We start from the raw sequence: 25,028 nt of genomic DNA, 5'->3' as shown, positions 1-25,028 counted from the left end.
TACTTGAGCTTCACTCTATTATGCATTTTTCCAAGCAAAACAGCACCACTGATGGATACAATCTACAGAGAACCTGTGTGTATAGTAACAGTTGGAATGCCTCTTTGACAACTATCACATTTTTACCCTGTTGCTAGAATGCCATTTGACCCTATTTGCATCTGTGGGCATGATACCACCTTATTACCTGGGTAACTCCATTTAAGTTCTCATTTGTGTCACCTATTGTATACCATTGTGGTTACTTATTACTACAGGTGCTTGCTGGACTTTCTAGGACGCTCTGAAACCTTCTTCACAACAATTGAACCTCTCTCCTTGAAACTTTTGATGATCCAATAAGTGGTTGATTTAGGTGAAATCCTAGTAGCAGCAATATTCTTGACTGTGAATCCCTTTTTGTGCAAAGCAATGATGACTGTACATGTTTCCTTGCAGGTAACCATGAATAACAAAGGAAGAGCACCACCCTCTTTTTAAAGCTTCCAGTCTGTTATTCTAATGCCGCGTACACACGATCGTACTTAGTCCGGCAAACAATCCGGCGGACTTTCTACCGAACGGACTTGGCCACACATGGACACACGGAAAGCCCGGCGATTGCTAGCGCGGTGACGTACAGCACATATGACGGAACTAGAAAAAGGAAGTTCAATAGCCAGTAGCCAATAGCTTCCTTTTCGTACTTGCTTCTGAGCATGTGTCATTCTTAGTCCGCCGGACTAGTATACTCACAAACGTATTGTCCGCTGAAACCCAAGTCCGGCGGAAAGATTGGGCTGCAAAACTACTTTCTAAGTCCGCCGGACTTTACGCTGAAAAAGTCCGATAAAGCCCACACACGATCGGATTGTCCGGTGAAATGCGGTCCGGCGGACTAACGCCGGACAATTTGATCGTGTGGGCGCGGCATCACTCAATCAGTATTTCCAGCCTTGTCCTCATCAACACTGACACTGATTATGTTCATTTTCATGGCAAAGAGGAACTTTGCACTTAATTACAATTCACCTGATCACTCTTCATAACGTTCTGGAGTATATGCAAATTGCCATTGTAAAAACTGAGGCAGCAGACTTTGTGAAAATTAATATTTATGTCATTCTCAAAGCTTTTCGACACGGCTGTACAGCACTATGCTATCACCTTGGTCGCAGCATAAAGGGTTGCAGGGGTCACAATTGCAACCCCGCCCCTAGCTCCAGGGGGCCCCTGCAGCCTCCCTGTCTTATTATCATATCCTCCACAAAGTCCAGCTCCGATCTGCCCTAGGGCTCCACAAACACGCTCCAGTACTGGGCTTCCACTTTGCCTTCGACAGTCCACACCCCTCTGTTCTCATTGGCTGGGGGAAAGCTCTGAGCCATTTTGTGAATGGTGAGGAGCACGAGGTGAGAACAGCCCAGAATGGGGAAGTGTCTGTGCTGTGTGCTGGCAAAATGGAATGGTAACTGAGCTCAGATAGTTAAGAGGAGGAGAGTGCCATCCTGTAGCCACGATGGGGCCGATGTCACTGGTGAGGTAAGACACCGCTCAGTGTCTTCTAGTCACTAGCTGGGATTCTTTGTAGCCCCCCCTCCACCCGGGGATGTCCGTTTACGCCACTTCCCTGACAACTGGGCAAAAGACACACACCTCCGGGAGGTGACCTTCCCAAAACCTGCCAACACTGACAGACAAATGTTCAGAAATTGCTAAAACAAATCCCTTAACACCTCCTGAGGGGCCCCTGAGGAGCTGCAGGCTCCAGATTTCATGTCACATGACTTTGCCCCCCAAGATCTAAGTTTTGCCCCCCCAAAACCCCCTGACCACCCCCTCCACCCTGGATGCTATGCCCGCTGCTGAGCTTATTTCCCGGTACAGCACTCTATACTGCTCCTCCTCTTTACAACACAGCCAGTCAGCCATGATCTGCATAGGGTGCATTTGCCTGCTGCAACTACACTACCGCTCCGACCAGGGGATTTCACAGGTCAGAACGGCAACATAAAAGCCAGAGACACCCTGTGAAGGCTGATAGACTTTGTGTAAAGGAATGTGATTTCAGCCCTGTGTATTGTGGGGGGGGGGAGCTGTTTACAATGCTGGAATGGGAAAGGAGCTCTACCAAATGACCTGCCAGGGGTCCCTGTTCTCTGATTCTCCAGCAGTGATCCCCGTCCTCTGATTCTCCAGGGGTTATCCCTGTCCTCTAATGTAAGGAGGAACTCTTGGAACTCTAAACTCTTAAGCCACATTGAGTAACTTGGCGTGCGGTGGGTGTATCTGCACACACCATGGAAGCAGGGGATGATAGTGGGGGGGCCCAGGTCAACTTTTGCATCAGGGCCGACAAGCTTCAAGCTCTGGCTATCACTACATCATTTCCTGAATACCAGTGCACCTCATCCCTCCTGTTCACAACATATGGATTTGTCTCCTCTTCCCACTGACACTACTAGCCCCTTCTTGGTGGACTTCATTAATATCCCAACAATTACATTGCACTTTTGGGTTCATGTGCAGCAGCTCTGGTGCCACAGTATGTTCACCCTCCCAGCCACATCCATTTTTATCATCTCATCATCGCCATGTTTTGTTTTCAGTCCAAATAAGCTCATAGCACCTGGTCTAATCCTGTTTAACTTACTCCTAAACTTCCCTTTCCAAGCAGTGCTCCCATGTTTTATCAACTTACCAGTCTTAATCTATCCTGGTACATCTTGCTTTTTGCAGGATCTGGAATATTATTCCACCATTTCTTTTTGCACCTAAATATAAAGTAAATATAAACGGAACATATGCTTGAATGTGTACTGTTATCAATAAAGTACAAAAACACACTAATGTTGTATGGAATTACTTATATTTTCAAACAACCAAATTCTTTAAGCTTCTGTAACAAGGAAACTAACAGCCTATTTCAGCTATACTGCAAGAAAGTTCCTAAATTAATATAAACATTTGAAAGTCACATCAAAATTGACTGTAAATTAAATACTACGGTAAGATCTCAAGCTATAGTTTTTAAAGGAGAAGTCCAGCCTGAGCTTTTTAGGCTGGGCTTCTCCTAAGGGTCACAGGAGTGCAATTCGTTTTGTACTCCTGTGACCCATTTTTAGCGGAGAGTGGTCTGAAGTCTGGATCTGCCAGCTGCCTTGACTGATGGCGGAGCCGCTGAGAGGTTGAGATGGCCGCTGCCCGCCCCTCCACAGCTCAGCGCTCCAATGAGTGTGGAGGAGCAGAGAGGAGAGATGCTCACTGACAGGCAGCAGGACTCCTCTCGAGGAGGTGAGAGAAGTGAGCCATCGGCGATGTTCAGTGGCTCGGTTCTCAGTGCAGAGACGCCGGGGGACAGCTGCAGCATCGGTCTGAGGCTGCATTCGCCTAGGTAAGCATGATTAGGAAAAAAATAAATAAAACCCTACTTCTCGTTTAACCTCCCTGGCGGTACCATTATTTCGGATTTTAGGTGCTAAAAGCGGTACCATTATTTTGCATGAAAATTTGGCGTTTTATATTGTAGTCATGCAATTCTTAGGAATAACTCTCTTAAATCTGTCCAAACCAGAGTCTAGCAGACATCCCGGGTATGATAAAGTTTGAAAAATTAAATCATAAATTATAATATAAGAAATAATTATAAATAATTGTACCAAATAATAATATAACAATAAAAAAAATTATTCAATAATGTAATCAAATCAAAAACACTGAAATTTGCTCAGTTGCAGAATTGTCACTGTCATTACTTTTCAGTATTTGATGACGGATCTCCCCACAAATCGCTATCGCTCAATTCTGCGAGTGATTCTAATTTATTATCGCTGTTTTCTAGCTGCTCTAAAATCATTTTTGATGTACAGTGACAGTTTTGGTTGCTATGGACAATCTCCAGTTTCCAGGTATAAAGAACAGTTTTTATTATATAAAACTGCATGCAGGACACTGGGCAGACCACTAGGGACAACGGGGATGTGAAATGTTTACATACAGCAATGTAATCTGTAAGATTACATTATACTGTATGTATACTGTGTGTTTTACTTTTTGAATTTGGCGCCGATCTCCGTGCCCGTGCGTCGCAACGCTCGCAGGGCACGGAGATCGCCGATGTGATAGATCGAGCGAGACACGGCTCGCTCGTACAGCGGGGAGACGACGCTGGATCCGAGGGAGAAGGTGAGTATTCCTCCTCCTGGATCCAGCGATGCAGTCCCGAGTCTGACTCGGGAATACCGCTAATGGTATAAAAAATCCACCCCGAGTCAGACTCGGGAAAACCGTCAGGGGGGTTAACATATAATTAAATACTGTATATTATATGTACAGTTTGTAATAATACATGCACATGGGGGTAGCCAAATTGCATACCTCCCAACTTTTGAGATAAGAATGAGGGACACCTATTAGCGAAAGTATGTAGGCGTAGGGCACACCCCCTGACATGTCCCCCTTAAAGCGGTTGTATACCCGCTAATGTGTTGTTTTTTTGCCACCTGCAAAGGAAAAGGCATAATGAGCTAGTATGCACCGCATACTAGCTCATTATGAAATACTTACCTTAGAACGAGGCCCCGACATCTGGCCCGATCCACGCCGAGGGAGCTGACATGTTCCCTCTGCGTTTCTTCCGGATATCGCGGCTCCGGTGCTGTGAGTGGCCGGAGCAGCGATATCGTCACTCCCGCGCATGTGAGCTTTCAGCCGAGCATCCCCTTGTGCGCATGTGCCGCTGCAGTCCGCGGCGCTTTGCGAGGAGAATATCTCCTAAACCATACAGGTTTTTTTTACATACAGGTAAGCCTTATTATAGGCTTTCCTGTAGGTAAAAGTCAAAAATTTACTATACAACCACTTTAAGGCTACTTCACACTGAAGTGCTGCTAAAACCGCAATAAAGCGTTGGTCGTTTTTGCGGTGCTTCAGTGGCGGTTTTCGTAACAACGGACCTTAAAAAAAAAAGACAATTTTTGCGGCGCTTTCAAAGCGCTTTTAAGGCACTTTGGAAGCGCTGCCCATTTATTTTAATGGGTGGTTTGGGAGCGCTATTTATAGCGCTCCCAACCCGTCCCACAGATGCTGCTTGCTGGACTTTTTCTAACGTTCCGCAAGTGCACCACTCAAGTGGGAAAGCACTCTTGCAGATGAATGGGAGATGCTTTTCAGGCTCTGGGAGTTGTGCTGGGAAGAAAAGATGGGGGAAATTGTGCTAAAAGAAAGGGCGGGGGTGGGGGGGGATTTGTGCTGGTAGGGAGAATTGGGAGGAAAGGATTTGTGCCAGGAGGTAGGATTGGGGATGAAGGAGTATTTGTGCTGGTAGTGTGGATTAGGGGCAGGATTTGTGTTGGAAGTGAAGAGGATATTTGCTGGAAGGGTTTGTGCTACAAAGAGGTGTTTTGGGAGAGAGGATTTGTAGGGAGAGAATGCAGATTTGGGAAGGGGGTAAGGATTTTTCCTGGGGGTAGGAGATGAGGGGAAGTGGGTTTATGCTTGGAAGGGGATTTGGGGGTGGAAGAAGATTTATGCCGGAAGGGAGAATTGGGGGAAGAGAGGATTTGTGCTTGGGCAATGTATGGGGGGATGCTAAAAAGGAAAGATAATTAATGTGGTGAGGGGGATTGTGGGGATTTGTGCTAGAAGTTGGAGAAAATTTGGGCTGGGGGAGTGAAAGAGTATTTAAAGAGGGATTTGGAGGAGGTAGTAAAATGATTTGTCTTGGGAGGGTGGACGGAAGGTGGGATTTGTACTAGAAGGGGGTAGAGAATTTGTGCTGGGAGGGGAAATTAAAGGTGGAGGATTTGTGCTGCAAGGGCAATTTGGGGTGTAGGGGATTTGTGCTAAGAGGTAGGATTGAGGAAGAAAGAATTTGTGCTGGGAGGGTGGATTTGGAGAATTGTGTTGGGAGGGGAAGAGAATTTACTGTATACTCTTTTCTCTTTGTACTTCTGACCTCTACTGTGCATTGCACATTCTAGTCCCTTGCATTCTGTGCATTACATATTACTGACCCCTGCTCTCTATGTAGTATGTATTTCTAAATCCGGCACTGGCAGCAGCACTCTGTGTGTTACATATTCCTGACCCTTGAACTCTTTGCATTACACTCACTAGAGCCCTGCACTATGTGCATTACACACCCCATGGTCCTGTACACTGCTTATGTATTCCTAAGCCTGATGCTGACTACAGCCCTTCGTGCATTACATCATCCTGACCTTGCACTCCATGCATTGCACACCCCTGACCTCTGCACTGTAACTTACAGAACCATATACTCTATACACCATATCATACATTACATACTTTTCACCAAAATGTTCATTGTCTCAACAGTTGCTGGCTGCTAAGCAAACCATGCCGATTTTAATGAAGTTCTTTTTCAAGGTAGACTCAGACAAAGTGTTAGCTCTCTGTATATGTTTGGCCTGTACAAAGGCACATTTTATGGAAACATTTTTTTTTATATTGTTCAGAGGTTTATATGTGTCTGTGAGATGCTTATGTTTGGCACAGCAATTAAATCATATTTTATAGGTACAAAGATGTTCTTTTTCCTAACCGTTATTAAAATCCAGTCCCTCCAATAGCAGCCTGCTGTGGGCAGAAGACGCTGAGAGCACACCTCAGTCTCAGCCCACGTACACACGGTCGGAGATTTTGCCAACCAAATCCGTCGGATTTTGCCTGTCGGATTTAGTCTGACGGATTGTGTCCGAAACTGTTGCATACACACGGTCGGGCCAAGTTGGCAAAAAATCTGATCTTTCAGAACGTGATGACGTAATTTCGTTATGATGGGACTACATTCAGGCTAGTAGCCAATAGCTTTGATTTAGGAATTTGATCTGAGCATGCATAGCACTTGGTCCGATGAAAATGCTCTACACATGATCGGATTAGGTCCGTCCGGCCCAGTTGGTCGGGAAATATTTCCAACATGTTGGAAAATTGGGTCGGACGGAGATTCGGATGGAATCAGTCCGATGCATACCACACACAGTCGGATTATCTGACGACACGGTCCGATAAGACTCATTCCGACAGATTCTCCGACCGTGTGTACAAGGGCTCAGTGATGCACCACTGGGAAGCATGGGAACACTGCTTTACTTCCTGTTTACCCATGTCATGTGACATATCACAAGAGCCGAGATGGAAAGAAGAAGCTCCCTTCATTCCCAGCGGGCACTGTGCATAAGACTAAGGTGTGAAATGTGAGCAGAGACAGTTGGTGGCAATTCAGATCTAGACCTCTTTTTTAATCCTCAGAACCCCCCAAGACCTCATTTCCTCCCTTAGGGCTTTGTTTACATTCATGATAGGCCTCTGAAAAGTAATCCGTGGTGAATGGCTTTTCTGAGAGCATTTGGCAGGTAGCGAGGAGGAGTTGTGTTGTCTTCTCACTGTCTATTTTAACCCCTAAAATCCAATTTCGATGTGCATGGCACTCTTAGCCCCATCCCCTCCTCCACCCAAAGGGAGGGGGGCACCGTTCTCTTTGCCCTGGGTACAGGGTGACCTTGTCCTGGCACTGACTACATGCAGCTAGGAATATGAAAGAATATCAACGCATTGGTAATAACCAAATTACCCAATTTTTTCAAACATGTGCTCTTTAGAAATATACTATTCTTTCTCGTTAAAGTTAACTTCAGCTCATGTATGAGAAGTTAACAGTTACTTGTACCAATCAGACTACTTGTTATAGCTTTTTGATGCAGAATGAAAGGAAAAGCCGATACCTGTTGGATCCAATGCAAAACATTAATATTATTCTTCCGCTCTATAAATTAGCCCACTGTGTGTGAAAGTAATACCTGAGTTAATAAAAAAATGGTTTACTTTTTTTGTATTATTACCTGTAAAAAGAGAAGTAGCTTGATAAAACCAGACATAATATAACTAAACAGGTAACCGGGATGGTGATGCTGCTTATTTCCACTATGGTAAGACTGTACTCTGTATAAGAAAAAAAAACAACAGTGACTTTTCTTTAACAATAGGGGTTTCAATAGTTGTATGTTTAAATCAGAAATGTAATCCCTTTTCAAATGCCAGTATATAATAACATGATAGCTCAAGTGACAACTCAATTTTTTTTATGAACAACCAGTGGCAGTCAACTTTCTCAATATAGGAGGCCAAAAATGTGACCCCTGACATCACCCATGCATATAATATTAAATTCATTGAATCATTAAGAATGGCCAAATATTTATAACAATAAGTAGACATGTAGGGTTGTATCATAAATTTGTTGTTACATTTGCTGTTCTGTAATATGTGATCAGATCAGAACGTAGGGAAAAAATACACCCTCATCTACAGAGATTAGAAACCAAATGGATCATTACACTGGAGGCTACAGTGCCTTGAAAAAGTATTTATACCCCTTGAAATTTTCCCCATTTGTTCATGTTACAGCCAAAAAAGTATATGTATTTTATTAGGATTTTATGTGATAGACCAACACAAAGTAACAGATCATTTTTGCCCATTCTTCTTTACAAAATAGTTCGGATTCTTTCAGATTGGATGAAGAGCATCTGTGAACAGCAATTTTCAATCTTGCCACAGATTCTCAATTGGATTTAGGTCTGGACTTTGGCTGGGCCATTCTAAGCTCTTGTATACACGGTCGGAGATTCCAACGGAATGTGTCCTATCGGACCGTTTTGTCGGATATTCCGACTGCGTGTGGTCTCCATCGGACTGTTTCCGTCGGAATATCCGACGGACCAACTCTTCCAACTTGCCGGTAAAATTTTCCGACAAAATGCTCCGATCGGACATACTCCGATCATGTGTAGCCTACTCCGACGGACAAAGTGCCACGCATGCTCAGATCAAATTCCTAGACCAAAGCTATTGGCTACTAGCCTGAACCTAGTCCCGTCGTAACGAAATAACATCATCACGTTATGTGTGTATGCAACAGTTTCGGACAAAATACAACAGATTTGGTTGTCAGAATGTCTGAACGTGTGTACAAGGGCTAACACATGAATTTGCTTTGATCTAAACCATTCCATTGTAGCTCTGGCTGTATGTTTAGGGTTATTGTTCTGCTGGAAAGTTAACCTCCATCCCAGTCTCAAATCTTTTGCAGACTTTTGCTTTTAGGTCAAAAAGTTAAACTTTGGTCTCATCTGCCCACAGAACCTTCTTCCACATGCTTGCTGTGTCCCCCCACATGGCTTCTCATAAACTTCTTATGGCTTTCTTTCAACAATGGCTTTCTTCTTGCCACTCTTCCATAAAAGACCAGATTTGTGGAGTGCATGACTAATAGTTGTCCTCTGGACAGATTCTCCCACCTGAGCTGTGGATCTTTGTAGCTCCTCCAGAGTTACCATGGGCTTCTTGGCGGCTTCTCTGATTAATGCTCTCCTTGCCCAGATTGCCAGTTTAGGTGGACAGTCATGTCTTGGTAGGTTTGCAGTTGTGCCATACACTTTCCATTTTCAGATGATGGATTGAGCAGTGCTCTGTGAGGTGTTCAAAGTTTGGAATATTTTTGTATAACCTAACCCTGCTTTAAACTTCTCCACAACTTTATGCCTGACCTGTCTGGTGTGTTCTTTGGCCTTCATGGGGCCGTTTGTTCACTAAGGTTCTCTAACAAACCTCCAAGGGCTTCACAGAACAGCTGCTTTTATACTGAGATTAAATACACACAGATGGGCTCTATTTACTAATTAGGTGCCTTCTCAAGGCTATTGGTTCCATTAGATTTTAGTTAGGGATATCAGAGTAAAGGTGACAATACAAATGCATGCCACACTTTTCAGATATTTATTTGTAAAAAAAAAAAAAAATTGAAAACCATTGATCATTTTTCTTCCATTTCTTCCACTTCACAATTACCGGTATGTGCCACTTTGTGTTGGTCTATCACATAAAATTCCATAAAATACATTTACGTTTTTTGGTTGTAATATGACAAAATGTGGAAAATTTCAAGGGGTATAAATATGTTTTCAAGGCACTGTACTAAAGCTCCCAGTCTAAACAAACACGTTAGTTACAAACCATTTCTCTAATTGATAGGTTTTATTCCTCGTCTCCTTATCCTTTTCTCTCTTTCGCTCTCTCTCTCTCCCTCTTTTTTGGCTTTTTTTTCATATCAGTTGAAATCCATACACAACTTTATATATGGTATGCTTTACATATATTTAATTTTTGTATTATACCCTTATAATATAGTTTGGTACTATGTAAGTGCATGTGGCGTTGCATCTAGGTAAAAACTCCCACTGTGCTCTGCTTTTAGAGAGGAGGATGAACATTTGAATATGCATATAGGGCTAATATTTAATCTAATTCATTCTGGTTAATACTGGTGTTGTGCCTTTTTTGGTGGGGAGGTTGGCTCTTGGGTATGTGGGTCCTCAATTCTGCTTGACTTGGTGACTGTCGTCTCCAATTTCTTTGGTGCCCCCTTTGTGTGTTGGTTGTGGTGGGGGTTTGGAGGATTTTTTTCTGCCAGGATTGGGTGAGAGGTTTGGCCCTTGGTGGAGCAGGGCTTGTTGATCTGCAGCCCAGCCGTGTTCCCTGTCTTGTGCGGTGGATGTTAGATGATGTGATGCCATCTACATCACTTCAGGATTGGGATTCTCACTATCTTCCTGAAGAAGCAACAAACATTTGCGAAACACGCTGGGACCTACAACGGTGTTCCTGCATAGACCGCTCTGCTTTTTGGATGATGATCTTTTAATTATATTGTATGGACGCTCTCTGAAGACGTGAAAACACGAAACGCGTCAGGGCGGTGATCACACAAGCAAGAGGGTGAGTGTTAGCCAACAAGGACCCGTCCACACACGGAGACTGTGTTGGATGAGATCTGCAGCCTACCGGTGAGACGATCGTGCGGCAGCACTTACACCACATATGTTATACGCTGGTTTTAAGTTGTTTTAAATGTAAGCATATTATATAAGGGGGGGAAAGGAATTTTTTCAATCCTAAATAAAAGGTATCACACTATATGAGACCCCTTGAATCTTTTGCATGTCTACTACCAATGTGAGAGCAATCAGCGGGACACACAGAACCAGACAGAGGAGTTCCACATAGTGGAGATAGGCTCTAAAGTGATTGGAATCTGGTAAGCAGCCATCTATATACATATTCACGGAGGTGGAACAGCACATGGTGAAGGTGTAGGACCATACCCATACACACCCAGATATCTGAGAAGATTGTATGAATATAAATATGAAGGACTGCACTCATTGATGAGGAATAGAGTGTGATCTCTTGGTGTATGGACATTCATTCCTGACAAAAGTCTTGCTGGTTCTTTAATACTTGGTGTTTGGACACCAATTTTGATAAAAGACTTGCTGGTTTTTTTAAAAAGTACTACATGCTTAACATAGACAAATTGTTTGTTGTATATGGAGATGTGGTATCAGCGCTGTTAGTGGTTATATTTGAATCCTCAGGTTAACCAATTCTTTTGTTTTTTATATTGTATGTACAATATAATTAGGGTCCAGTAGGAACTAGCACCTTTCGGAGGGGGATTTTTGGGATGGGCAGAATATTTTTTATAATCATATGTTTTTAATCTATGAATCAATAAAGTTTTTTTAATTTTTTTTGAGGGTACATACTCTTATTCTGCTCTTGGGTTTGTGCTTGTGCGCCTTTAAAGTCCCCTTTTTGTTGTTTATATGGTTCCAGTAGTTTATTAGGTATTTGGTGCACATGATATCAAGTTGTGCCCTCCATGTGCTCTTAATATTCAATCAATGTTATAATGACGTTAAAGATTCATAAAAAAAAATGAAAATAACAAACATGTTATACTTACCTGATCTGTGAAATGGCTTTGCACAGAGCAGCCCCGGTCCTCTCCTTCTGGGGTCCCCCCGCCGGCATTCCAGGCTCCTCCTCTGTGGCAAGTGCCCCCATGGAAAGTTCCATGGGGACACCAGCGGGAGCTCATTCCCCAGCCACCCAGTCTGCATCTATTGACACAAAGCAGGTGGCTCGGCCCTGCTCCTGTTTAGAACCATGTGTCTTGCTTGCTGCATTTGGGGTGCCATTAACAATGACATATACGTATAGCAAGAGTGGCATGCATTTTTTTGTGCATGTTCATGAGCTTCACAAATGCAGGTTTACATGGAACTATTTTGTGAGAAAGAAGTAATACTCACATTGGTTGACATTGCACTATAAGAAGCTCAGAAGCTCAGTGTCACAATCAGAAGCTTCCTAATATTTTGGTGGCATTTGCCAAATACATTACCAATTCGGGGTTGAGTTAAAAAAATACTGATTGGCTGTTATGCAACAGCTGGACATCCAAATTTTCATGGACTTCATAGACAAGCTTTATTTATTTATTTATTTATTGCACTGTTCCTAAATTTCGGAACAATTGTCAACACTGAATCAAGGATCCTTACATTTAACACACTGCTTGTTTAATATAGCTGCAGCCAAAACACTTAGGGTGGCCAAACATTATGCACTTTTCTGACAGTGGGGGGTTTCCCTGTTGTTAGCATACAATGATTGTACAACTAAAGAACTGACAGGCTGGTTGTACAGACATTGATTGATAGATCAGCTCCAGTAAAACGAGCCTGGACAAAATCCTGGAGAAATTCATTCAGTTCTTGCTGAACTACGGCCGGCTTTATTCTTGCTTGTGTTCCTGCTGCCAAGAGCTAACCTCACCACTTTTGGTGACCATCGTCACGGAAATAGTGCATCAGTTAGATTGAGTGGCTCTAATTAGTGTGCTGTATCCTTTTTAATGATGAAGATATCGTGTAGAAGGAGAAAATGAATTCAAGTTTTGAGGCACTCCAACCTGCACCTTTCAGTGGTCCTGCTGTTTGTATCAGGATTGTGAGAGGTGGGAACCAAATAAGAGAGATCATGCATTAATGGATCCCCATTCCAAGCAGAGCAATTGACAATTTTACCATTTCTCCAAACGACTTCTGGGCTCCATTCACTCCAAATTCCTTTTAGTTCTTTTCCCTCTGCAGGCTTTGCTCTAATTCTTACTATATGATCTTCTCGTGTCAGCTGCCTCTTACTGAACCTATATCGAAGTTCTTCTTGTGTGTGGTTGTTCTCTAAAGCCTGGAAAAGCAAATTTAACAGGTCATAATAGAAAACAAACCTTGTGCGTAATGACTAAATGTGTGCAAGCTAAAGGACATTACAGTAACGCAGTATTGCTATAGTGTGTATAAAATACATAATTGAAATGGAATTAAAGTGAACCTGTGCCCAGACTATGCAAATTCAACTAGCCACACATTTTTAACAAGCACTAAGGGCCAGTTCACACCACATGCGGTCCAGTGCATTTTTTTCTGCATCAAAAATGCATGAAAGTAGGTTATATGGTTTCCAATGACATAGTTCACACAAGTGCAGTCAGTTCCAGTGCTTTCCAGTTCCAGAAAATAAAGTAGAACATGCTGCATTTTTCATGCACTGGACTGTACTGGAACGTGATAAAATGCATCAAAAACACACTGAAATGCACTGGAACGCATCAAAAACACAACAGACCCCAGTACAGTGAAAGAAACGCATCTGGAATGCATTAAAATGCATCAAAAACACACCAGAATGCGTCAAAAACACGTTAAAAACATGCATGCAGAAGCGCATCTGGAACGGATCTGCAGTGCGTTTTTGTGGTGTGAACCAGCCCTAAAAGAACTTCAAAACAAGCCAACACCTGTGTATGGAGATGCATTATGGAAAAATTAGTTTTCAAATTTCAGAACAGAGGCACAGAAATTTAAGCTTTTTTCTAAACAAAAGAATCTTGGCAGTCTGCCATCTTTCTATTGTAAACACACAGCAGTTATTTCTAAGCTGATTAGCCTACAGTATTTCACATGGGCATTGCCAGTGTGGCAAAACTAGGAAGTTTGAGGCCTCCACTGCCTGTCACAGCCCAGCAAAGACCACCGAATAGCCATACACACATTGTCACAGCCACGAGGCTTTGCTTCATGGCACAGCAAAAAAAAGTAGGGCATGTCGCCTTGGGCAGTCAATACCATCTGCCAACGTGCCCTATAGAAATGAATGAACTCTGCAACTGTGTCTAATGCATGCAGTTGCATGGCAATAAAGAGGGCTATCCCACTTCAAACATTCATGCTGGAGGTGCCATATAGCCTCTTGATTGCCTGCTAATCGTGGGACAGCCAATGTGGACAAAGCAATCCACTGCAGATCATGAGTCAGAATGTGAAAGGGACCTTTAAAATGGACTGAAACTGAATATACGAGTCTTTCTGAATGAGTTACTAGTACAAAGAACTAAAAAAAATAACGAGGGTTTATTTTAATGGGGTTGTAAAGTCTCAATGTTTTTCACCTTATTGCATTCAAAAGCCTTCTGTGCTGCAGCTGCCGCCCAGAGCCCCCCCCCCCCTTTTCTTACCTGAACCCATTCGTTCCAGTGACGAGCACAAGCCCCTGTCTTCATTGGATAGATTGGCTCCCACTGCTGTCAATCAAATCCAGTGACACAGGAGCCAGGAGGTGGGGCTGGAGCCCTGCTGTCTGTGTCAATGGACACAGCAGCAGGACTCGTGAGCCTGCCAGCATGGGTGCCCCCCTGGTTATCTGACCCATTAAATCCTTTGCCATCTTGAAACAATTATGCAGTTCGGAGAGCCATTCTTTCTGTGTATTCCTGTTTCAGTTAAGAGGCCAAAAGTTATGAAACCCAAAGAGAAGCATAATGGCCAATACCTATAATTTATATGTAAGGAATGCCAGCCTTCATGTTTCTCATGATACATTTCATTAAATAGAGGATGCGAACCAAGCTTAAAGTTGTAGTAAATGCTGTTTTACCACTTATGCCTACAGGTAAGCCTATAATAAGGCTTACCTGTAGGTACTGTGAATATCTCCTAAACTTGCATTGTCTAGGAGATATTCAGAGTGCATGCAGCTGGTGACATCACTGGCGCATTCACTCTGACGGTCCGGCTTACCATGCTGGACCTTCAGAGCCTGCGCTGTAAACGGCGGCCCACTCGTGTAGCCAGAGGACATGAACCTGGAAGGGAGACTGGTTGAAGATGGAAGCCCTCTCAGTGGTTACAGTGTGCTGATGAAGGGCTTTGTTTTAATGTAGGTCTCTCATAATGTGCTAGTATGCGATGCATACTAGCATATTATGACATTGCCTTGCAGGGGAATTATTTTTATTTTTTTCATATTCTACTACTGCTTTAAAAACTTGCAGCCAAATCACATACATGTACGTAATTGACTTCAAGTGGTTATACCAGAGTTATTGCTGCAGCTGTCAGCCATAACCCCGGTATAACCCCGAGCAGCTAATTGTTTGGAGACCGGATCATCTCCAATCACCTCTATTGGTCTAGGAGACCGGAAGCGAAGGGTATTTGTCACTTCCGGTTAGGACAGATGTAAAGATTGCCATTTTTTTCTAGCAGGCTTGAGATCAATGTTTTTTTTTTATTTTCTTATCTAATGCTTTCAATCGTAGAAGAGAGATCCGGGGTCTTTTAGACTCAGATGTCTCCAGAAAGAGGACCTGTCATTTCTTGTGATAGGAATAAAAGTGATAAATAATAAAGGGACAGTGTAAAAATACATTTTTTAAATAAAATAAATACGATTTTTTTTTTAAATGCCCCTGTCTCCCTACGAACGCATGCGTAGGATGCACATACATATTTAAACGGTGTTCATATGCTCATATATACACATGTTATGTATAGCTGCAAAAATTATAGCAAGAGCAATAGTTCTAGCTCTAGACCTCCTTTGTAACTCTAAACTGTTAATCTGTAATTTGTAAAAACTTTTTAAAGTGTCACCTATGGAGATTTATGGGTATCGTCATTTTTTGCCATTTCACGATTGCACAATTTTACAGCGTGACGCGTTAGGTATCTATTTACTTGGTGTAACATCAGCTTTTATATTTTACCAAAACATTAGGTTTAGTATTTTGTTTTTTACATTAAAATTCTTGAAAGTGTGATTTTTCCTAAAACAATGCGTTTGAAAAACCACTGCACCAATACTGTCTCTAGGGCCTCTGCTTAAAAAATATATATATATATATATATATATATATATATATATATATATATATATATATATATATATATATATATATAATATTTGGGGGTTCCAGGTAATTTTCTAGCAAAAAAATACAGATTTTTACATGTGCCTGAATAGGCCTGGTTTTCAACTGGTTAAGACATACTCGACGCAAAGGGTCTAGTAAGTATTTTAAAAGGACCCTACACCCATTCACTATTGAGTTGGCCCACCCTTTGCAGCTTTAACAGCGTCAATTGCTCTGGGAAGGCTGTCCACAAGGTTTAGGAGTGTGTCTATGGGAATGTTTGACCATTCTTACAGAAGTGCATTTGTGAGGTCAGGCACTGACGAGAAGGCCTGGCTCGCAGTCTCGGCTCTAATTCATCCAAAGGTGTTCTATTGGGTTGAGGTTGGGACTCTATGCAGGCCAGTCAAGTTCCTGCACCCCAAACTTTCTCATCTACACTATATTGCCAAAAGTATTGGGCCACCCCTCCAAATCATTTGCTGGAGGGGGGACTATGGTGTGGGGTTGTTTTTCAGGGGTTGGGCTTGGACCCTTAGTTCCAGTGACAGGAACTCTTAAGGCGTTAGCATAAGACATTTTGGACAATTTCATACTCCCAACAGCGCCGAACAGCCACAGTTCCGTCTAAGCTTGTGTTTGGACTAAGGCTTACATTCGTGCCTAATTAACAGGTGTTTTTCTGTACTTGCAAGGTTAAATAATGCCCATGTTATAGGTGTAACCCAATTAAGTATATCATGAAATCTGTTTTGAAAACTCCCAGGGCGGTGCTAGGACATTGCTAAGCAAGACCTAGCTATTACTGTTTACCATTATAGAAACAAGCTCTTTCTCTGATTCAAGCCCCATCACATGCACTTTCTCTCCCCTGATGCTTTAGTTTTGAGCTCAGCATTTAAAAGCTCTCTCCTGTGATGGTAAAGATTAACAGTAATGGCTGGGCCTCACTTAGCAACATCCTGGGAGTTTTCAGGTAAGGCTTCATGAGGTACAGTACATAAATGGCCTACACATATAGCAAGGGCGTTATTCAACTGTAGTCAAATCTGCACAGTTTGTTTTTATGTACAGATGCCCATTATCTGCATAGGCCGTTTTTTGGTAAAGGTGAACAAACCCTTTTAGAGAAAACGCACAAGAGAAAAATTGGGAAATATTGCATGAGATGTCTCACACACTAATAAGTTATATTACTGAAATCTGTGCAAGATGTTGGTCATCCTTCACAGCAGGAAAAAAGTGTGTATAAAACAGCGCTGGACCATATGGAGTCTGGTATCTCTAGAGGTGATCCATGATATGGTGAAATTCAAAGGGATCCCATGGGTAGGTGAGGGTGAAGGGAATGTAGTCCTAAAGGGGACTTGGCTGCTGCCTTACTGGTAGCGACGTGAAATCGCTCTACACAGGCGTAGTGTAGACTCCTTACAGCAGGGCAGTATAATCTCTAAATATATTGCTGTTCACCATATGAAAATACTGTGTGAATAAATTAAGCAAATAAGGTTAGGCGATTTATTTACTGTAGCAGTGAAACAGTTGAATAGAAGATAACATTAAGATGTTTTTTGTTACCATTTTATGGTCTTCCTTGGTGAAGATTTGAACTTGAAAGAAGAATTTTTTTTTTATAAATTTGTATGTGTAGTTTATGTCCCAGGACACCACACCCATCTCAGGATCACTTAAATTAACATGCACATTGAATGGAGTCTTTGGTTTGACTGTGGACAGTAAAAACATCAATTTCCTTATTTAATAACACTTTAAGACAAATGGGAAGAGATACACATATTACACCATGGAAAACAGGAATAATACCAGACATGCTCATTTTTTTAGTAAATATATTAACACACCAAATAATTTTAATATTTTAGGCTTCATGTACACTGCTGCTGGTAAACTCTCCTCTATGTTTGTAGAATGCTTTGCCTGATAGTTTGAGGGTTTCTCAGTCTACTGAAAATTTTAAAAAGGGATTGAAGACTTTTCTTTTTAGCAAATTTTTTTGAATTATGTTATTTGTTTGTTTTTATTGTAACTATGTAGCACTTTGAGGTCTTTTGATGGAAAGTGCGTTATAAATAAAATGTATTATTATTTTATCAGCACATGTACATGGGGTCCTTTATGGTCGTTTCTAGGCAGTTGAGTTTAGAAGCATTTTTTGGAAAGCAAAAAAATGCATTCAGGACGGATGTTCAGAGGCATTTGAAATGCCAAATGCCTGTAACAGCTTGTAAATATGGTAACTCGCATTTAGCCACATTTTGTTTACAGGTTTTTACATTTTTGACTATTTGAAAAAAAACAAAAAAAAACAACACTGCTAAACGCGGCATGTAAACATTGCAAAACTGACATTTTTAAACGTCATTTACTCTCTGTCTAGGTAAATGGTTCAGGGGAGGTTGTAAAAAGTCCTGTGTACATTAAGCCTAATGCCCCGTACACACGATCGGATTTTCAGACGGGAAGTGTTGGATGTGTGAGCTTGTTGCCCGTAAGTCCCACCCTGGTTTGCCACATCGGACTTTTGTTGTCAGACTTTTCGCCAACAAATGTTGGCTAGCATGCTCTCAAATTTTCCACCAACAAATGTGTGTTGTTGGACATTACGAATGTGTGTGCACAAGTCAGTCGGACAAAAGTACAAACACGCATGCTGGGAAGCAGAAGCGGTGGGTCTGGTAAACTAGTGTTTGTAATGGAGAATTAACATTCATGACATGGCAAATTAGGAAATCTCCAAATGCAGCGCACAATTTTCTTCTCTTTAATGGGATAATAATGAAGCTGCTTTGCTGGTGATACTGATGGAGTTATTGCAAATGAATTTTCAAAGGTTTTTTTTTTCTAGTGATATCAAGAATAATATTATTATTTTTTTTTTATTTGTGCAAGTTACCACAACACCATTATCCCGTAGTTTTTAAAAACAAAGATACAACTATGTTGGTATCCCTTGTTAATTTTACATTGTATTTTTTAAAATGTAACTGCCTACTCCCTAACTGTAATTTGAAGTAAAACACATAGCCAAGTATTATTCTACACAATGTTTTTTTATCGTGCATTAAAAAAAAAAAAAAAAAAATTGGACATGCTATCTGCCAATAGAACTTAACCAAAAAGTGCATTCTATGTATCCAAAAATATAGAAAATATACCAAATCAAATCATTATTCAACCAAAAAAATTATGTCAAAGCAATAACTCCAAGGCCAATAATAAATAACACGTTATCTCCTCCGATTCTGCAACATGGCTGGTTGACGAACACGAACTGAAAAGCACGAATTGACACTCACCAAACTTCTACTAACACTAAATTAGCAGAAGGAGCCCAAAGTGTGGGCGCTAAAGAGCTGAAAAGCCACGTAGTACGTCTTGTATGTCACTATGTTCCTACTTGTTGGTCAACATTTGTGTGACCATGTGTATGCAAGACTGTGTGTATCCAACACCCTTCGGACAAAATTCCACGGTTTTGTTGTCCGATCGTGTGTACAAGGCATTAGAATTAGACAAAAAGTCACTTTCTGTCTTTAGAAACTAGTAAATTATTTTCAGACAATTTTCAATTTTAACTTGAGACTAAAGTCTACTTAACCCCTAATCTTGTTTTTATAAGACAAACGAATATTATAAGAATAAACATGTTGCTATCAAGCCATTGAAGCCACAAATATAACTCCTGGGGTAAAAATCCACGATACTCAGAAACTCTGCACTGATAAGATGAAGGTGAATATTTAAAATATGGTGTTTCTGTTTTAGAGCATGGGTCTGTTTTAATATGGATCCAGGATTTAGCAAAGTGATCTTAAGCATGTAAGATTGACCATACACAGTCAGATTTGGCCTCCTGACATTCCTCCATTAACCTCCCTGGCGGTATGATTCATTCTGTTTTAGGTGCTGAAAGCGGTACAATTATTTTGCATGGAAATTTGGCGTTTTATATTGTAGTCCTGTAATTCTTAGGAATAACTCTCTTAAATCTGTTCAAACCAGAGTCTAGCAGACATCCCGGGTATGATAAAGTTTATAATATAATAAAGAATAATAAAAATTATTCAATAATGTAATCAAATCCTAAAACACTGAAAAAGGGACACTTTTTGGTTGCTATGGACAATCTCCAAATTTCAGGCAGAAAAAACAGTATTTATAATATAAAAGTGCATGCAGGGCAATGCACAGCCCACTAGGGACAAAGGGGGTGTGTCATTTTTTTATACAGTACTGTAATTTGTAAGATTACAGTACTGTGTGTGTTTTGTGTCTTTTAACTTATTTAGCAGCGATCTCTGCTCCATGCGCCGTAACGTTGCAGGGAACGAAGCTTGGTGGCATTCGGCACTGTGTGAATCTAGCGGAGGACAGCTCGATCACACAGCGCAGAGGACATCGCTGGATCCAGGGGACAAGGTAAGTAACTTCTCCGTGTCCTCCCTGCATCCAGCGATGTGATCCTGAGTCTGGCTCGGGGCTTACCGCTTATTATGATAGTAAAATCCCAACCCGAGCCAGACTCGAGATTACCGCCAGGGAGGTTAAGGCCTGGCTCACACCTATGCATTTTTAGTGCTTTTTACATTTTGCAGATTTGCACTACAGAATGTGTGCAATGGACTGCACTGCAAAATGCAAAAAGTACTAAAAATGCATAGGTGTGAACCAGGCCTAAGTGATTGTCATGAATATTCATACTGATGAAAAAGGAAGCAGCCCTATGAGAATCAGAATACACATACTCATTCACATACTAATATACACTATATAAGACTGCATTAGCCATGTTAAGCTCAAAAAGGGAAAGCCCACAAAGGGAACAATTTTGAAGATAAGAGGCTGTGGGCTAAAAGAAGGTATCGCTTCCCACATGATTACATAATTATATTACACAATAAGGAACAAGTATAACAGACCTTTGAGTTAGCCAGACATTACAACAATAAAAGTGATAAAAGTTTAACAATTTTAATATCACTTATAAATGACACAAAATAAATTACATAATTTAAAAAATTGCAAAGCACCTTGTTTCCATATTGATGAGGACAAAGGCCTTTTCCCCACAACCGTTGTGGGGGTCTGTGGGAGGGGGGGCTTATTAGAATCTTAAAGCCTCCTTTAACAATAAAGAGGTACCCAGATACTGCTCCCCAGTTTGAATTAGTAAGGGATCCTACTCATTCACAAAATGAGGGCAAACTAAATAAATAAAAACACATACAGTTTTTGACAAGTCCTGGTACATTTCAGGACCCTGTCTTTCTTGCCCTGCCATGCTGCATTCTCAGACCAGGGACTGGTGTGAATTACTGGGGAACCCTACATTTTTTTATTCTTGATTTTTTTAAATTTGGGGGACCTTTTGCCTTTTTTTTTTTTTTTTGCATGGGGTCCCCCTCAACATTTATATCACATCTGAAGGGCCCGATATAAATGATGAGGGGAATTATACGTAATTTTTTTTTTCTGTGGGTCCCCAATTAACCAGACCTTTATCTAGAATAAGGGTAGAAAGTTTTAAATAAAGAATGTGGATAACCTAGCATATTAAAAAACCCAGGGTAGATATTTTTTGACCACCGGTGCTTTATACAACAAAATTATTTTTTAGTAATAAATTTGAAATGAAAAAAATTGAGGTTGTATATTAATTGTAAGCGTTGATGTGACCTTTTGCATTGATGGTTAGTGTAAAAAATTTACCGTTGCTCACTATCATCCTCAGGAGGAACCATAGGGCTCCAGGGAACACTGCTTGAGAAAGGCTGATATACACCATCATAGGTAGCTGTGCAGATCCCTTTTTAAATGGTAGAGCCATAGTTCTACTTTATGTGCATGACCAAAGTACAAGATATATACCTAAAGCAAATTCCTGCTTAGCTTTACCTTTAGTGTAGACATGAATGGTAGTTTTGTTCAAAGTTTGGCCATGAGCTTCAACTTCCACTGTCATATTCTGTAACGCTATAAAGTGTTTCAGGGTTATGTTGCATACACATTTGTCTAGAAGTCTGAAGCCTTGATAATGATCGTTTTCCAGAGTTTGGCATGTATTTGTTCTTGAAGATCAAAATGTAAATTGAATGTAATAATTAGCAATACATTTCAATGCAATATCACAAGGACAACATGCAAAACAAATGGTTGCAATAAGCAGAAGCAGAACTGCAAAATATAATAGAATCCCTTCTTAGATTTTATATAAGCAACTACCCTGTTCAAACATTATGGATGTTTAGCAAAAGTGGGGAAAGATTTTATAGTTTTTATTGGATTAAGGTTATCTGAATGCTGTCTAGCACTTTTTTGTACTGTATAAAAGGTTACCATGGACTCATTTGACATTAGGACCCTTGAGGGTTTTCTTTTAGGATGCCTACTGGGTTTCAACAAAATGGAGATTTTATTCTGCCAAAATGTAATTCAAAATAAGGAGATTTCATTAATGTTGTTCAAAGGGAAAAATGAGCTCTCCCTTCCCATCAATACGGGTGGCTCACCAAACATGCAAACGGCAAAACCAAAATGATGAAGATGTAAAGGCTCATATTTCAGGTTTTTGGAGTATTAAAAAATATGACATGTTCTCCATATTAATAAAGTAACCTATTTTAAGATTCTGTGAAAGAACAGGAAGTGAGTGGAAATATTCCTATTGGGGACACAGCAACACAAACTAAACTGTGGTTCTAATGCTTCCCATGCTTCATTAGGGGTATGATATTCTAAAATGTATTTCACATCTTATTAAGACCCCATACACGCTATTAGATTTTCTGCAGATTTTTGTCTTCAGGTTTACCAAAACCATGTAGTGCAAGGGCCTGCCTGATTGCATGCAAATTGAAACTCTAATGACACGTACACACGATCGGAATTTCCAACGGGAAATGTTTGATGTGAGCTTGTTTGGGAAAGTCCGACCGTGTGTATGCTTCATCGAACATTTTCTGTTGGAATTTCCGCACACAAATGTTTGAGAGCAGGCTCTCAAATTTTCCGACAACAAGTTAAGTCCGATCGTGTGTGCACAAGTCCGTCGCACAAAAGCTCACGCATTCTCTGAATCAAGCAGAATCAGCCGCACTGGCTATTGAACATCCCTTTTCTCAGCTCATCATACGTGTTGTACGTCAGCGCGTTCTTGATGTTTGGAATTTCTGACAACATTTGTGTGACCATGTGTATGCAAGACAAGTTTGAGCCAACAACCGTCGGAAAAATATCCATGGTTTTGTTGTCGGAAAATCCCATCGTGTGTATGGGGCATTAAGGTTTTGTCTCATATTATATGGTTTTGGTAAATCTGAAGACAGAAATCTACAGAAAATCTAATATTGTGTATGGGGCCTTACTATCATTTAGCTGTGGACAGGAGGTGAAGGAGAGGACCCTGGTAATATAGCTCTAATCTGGTTACTTCTTAAAAGGTCTTTAAAAAACATAACATAAACTAAAACTTACATTCCTTTGTAATCTGTGTAGTTCAGTCGAAAGTCTTCCCTGCAGTTACTGCTTGAGTTAACAACTTCCCAAAAGCAAACAAATTGCTTATCATAATCTGTTAAACAGTCAAAATTTGCAATGCGCTTTATGTTTTTATCTGCAAAAAAGGAAAATTGCATTTGGGCTTTATAAAAAAAAAAAAGAATCTACAGACGAGATGTCTTTGTTCCATCATATTTTCATTTCCAGTTAGTAGATAAAATGGGATAATTTGATCTGTTACTAAGAACAATTTAGGTGATTATTTTGCTTAAACACCTTCCTAGATTAGGATTTATTTCCATCCATAAATGGAAATAGTTCCACCTATAAAACGTTACATAGAAAGTAGAACTGTTGGTAAGTACACCTATAGTTTGGCTTGAGCAACATTTTTGTAATTTATAAATGTACAAATAATACTCACAATTACTTACTGCAGTCATCAGAACAGTGGCCCAGAGAAAGCCGATCTTTGTCATTCTTTTAGACTCCATCCCGAAACTCAGTGATTATCTCTCATCAGAAGATTTTACAAAGACCTGTAGATAAGAATTAAACATACTTGAGTCTCATGTTTGCCTTGGAATATTTCAGGAGTAGATCACTCTGAGCAGACAGAAAACAGGATATTGATGTAAAATGAAGAGCTGATGAAATAATTTACAACCAACTGACGCTTTTATCACCTTTTCCTGCAAAGGGGGTGCCAACCGCCTTTACTTCATCGCACTGAAGGACATCAGCTTACTACAACAATAGACACTTAGGAGCTAACGTTTTTTTTTTTTCATGGTCCAGACCCACTTATCTATTACTTCCTGAGAAGGAGTTACTAAACATAAAAGGTTTGACACCTGTGCCTGACTATTTACAGAATCAATACCAAGATAAAAATAAATATAAAAGATAAATATAAAGATGATAAAGATATTCTTAAGTAGCATTAAATCCTCTTTTTTTCATTTTAAAATATTCACTTACACCAAAACAACCCGCATGATTAACTGTTTTTGGAGAATTCCAAATACAACCAATCGGAAAAGAAAAACCCACAGAGAGAAGGGAGGCAGGAAGGATTTGGGACTTTCCAAAACCAAACAGTGTTTACACAAAATTAGAATGCATAGCTAAAATGATCAGATTTTATTGAAAGAATATGAAAAAAAGCCCTTAAACAGCCCGGGGACAGTAAAAATACATAATAAAGTATTAAAATATGCAAATATATAGGTGTTAGCATACCAAGACATTTTGGACAATTTCATGCCTCCAACTTCGTGGGAACAGTTTGGGGATGGCCCCTTCCTATTCCAACATGACTGCGTACCAGTGCACAAAAGGGGGTACCCAGCAACCTGGTGCTAGCTGTAGCAAAGGGTTTTGGTGACCACTAGGGTTTGAGTCCCAC

General features: G+C 40.8%; 1 protein-coding gene across 1 annotated transcript in view; it reads right to left on the bottom strand.

Moving 5' to 3' along the window:
* The window catches only part of LOC143924698 (interleukin-4 receptor subunit alpha-like), a 29,952-nt gene extending 5,712 nt beyond the window's left edge, over nt 1-24,240 (bottom strand). The window contains exons 1-7 of the mRNA XM_077449115.1: nt 24,045-24,240; nt 23,597-23,735; nt 22,019-22,191; nt 17,681-17,829; nt 12,936-13,098; nt 7,845-7,944; nt 2,681-2,753 (exon numbers count right to left, since the gene is read on the bottom strand). Coding sequence (XP_077305241.1) covers nt 2,681-2,753; nt 7,845-7,944; nt 12,936-13,098; nt 17,681-17,829; nt 22,019-22,191; nt 23,597-23,735; nt 24,045-24,114 — 867 coding nt within the window. The 5' untranslated portion in view covers nt 24,115-24,240. The remainder of the gene's footprint in view (nt 1-2,680; nt 2,754-7,844; nt 7,945-12,935; nt 13,099-17,680; nt 17,830-22,018; nt 22,192-23,596; nt 23,736-24,044) is intronic.
* Nucleotides 24,241-25,028: the final 788 nt, after the last annotated feature.

This window comes from Lithobates pipiens, unplaced genomic scaffold (genome assembly GCF_037356315.1).
Source record: "Lithobates pipiens isolate NorthernLeopardFrog02 unplaced genomic scaffold, aLitPip1_a1.2 Scaffold_22, whole genome shotgun sequence".
In the NCBI taxonomy this organism is placed as follows: Eukaryota; Metazoa; Chordata; class Amphibia; order Anura; family Ranidae; genus Lithobates; species Lithobates pipiens.
This window is presented reverse-complemented; position numbering and strand designations above follow the sequence as displayed.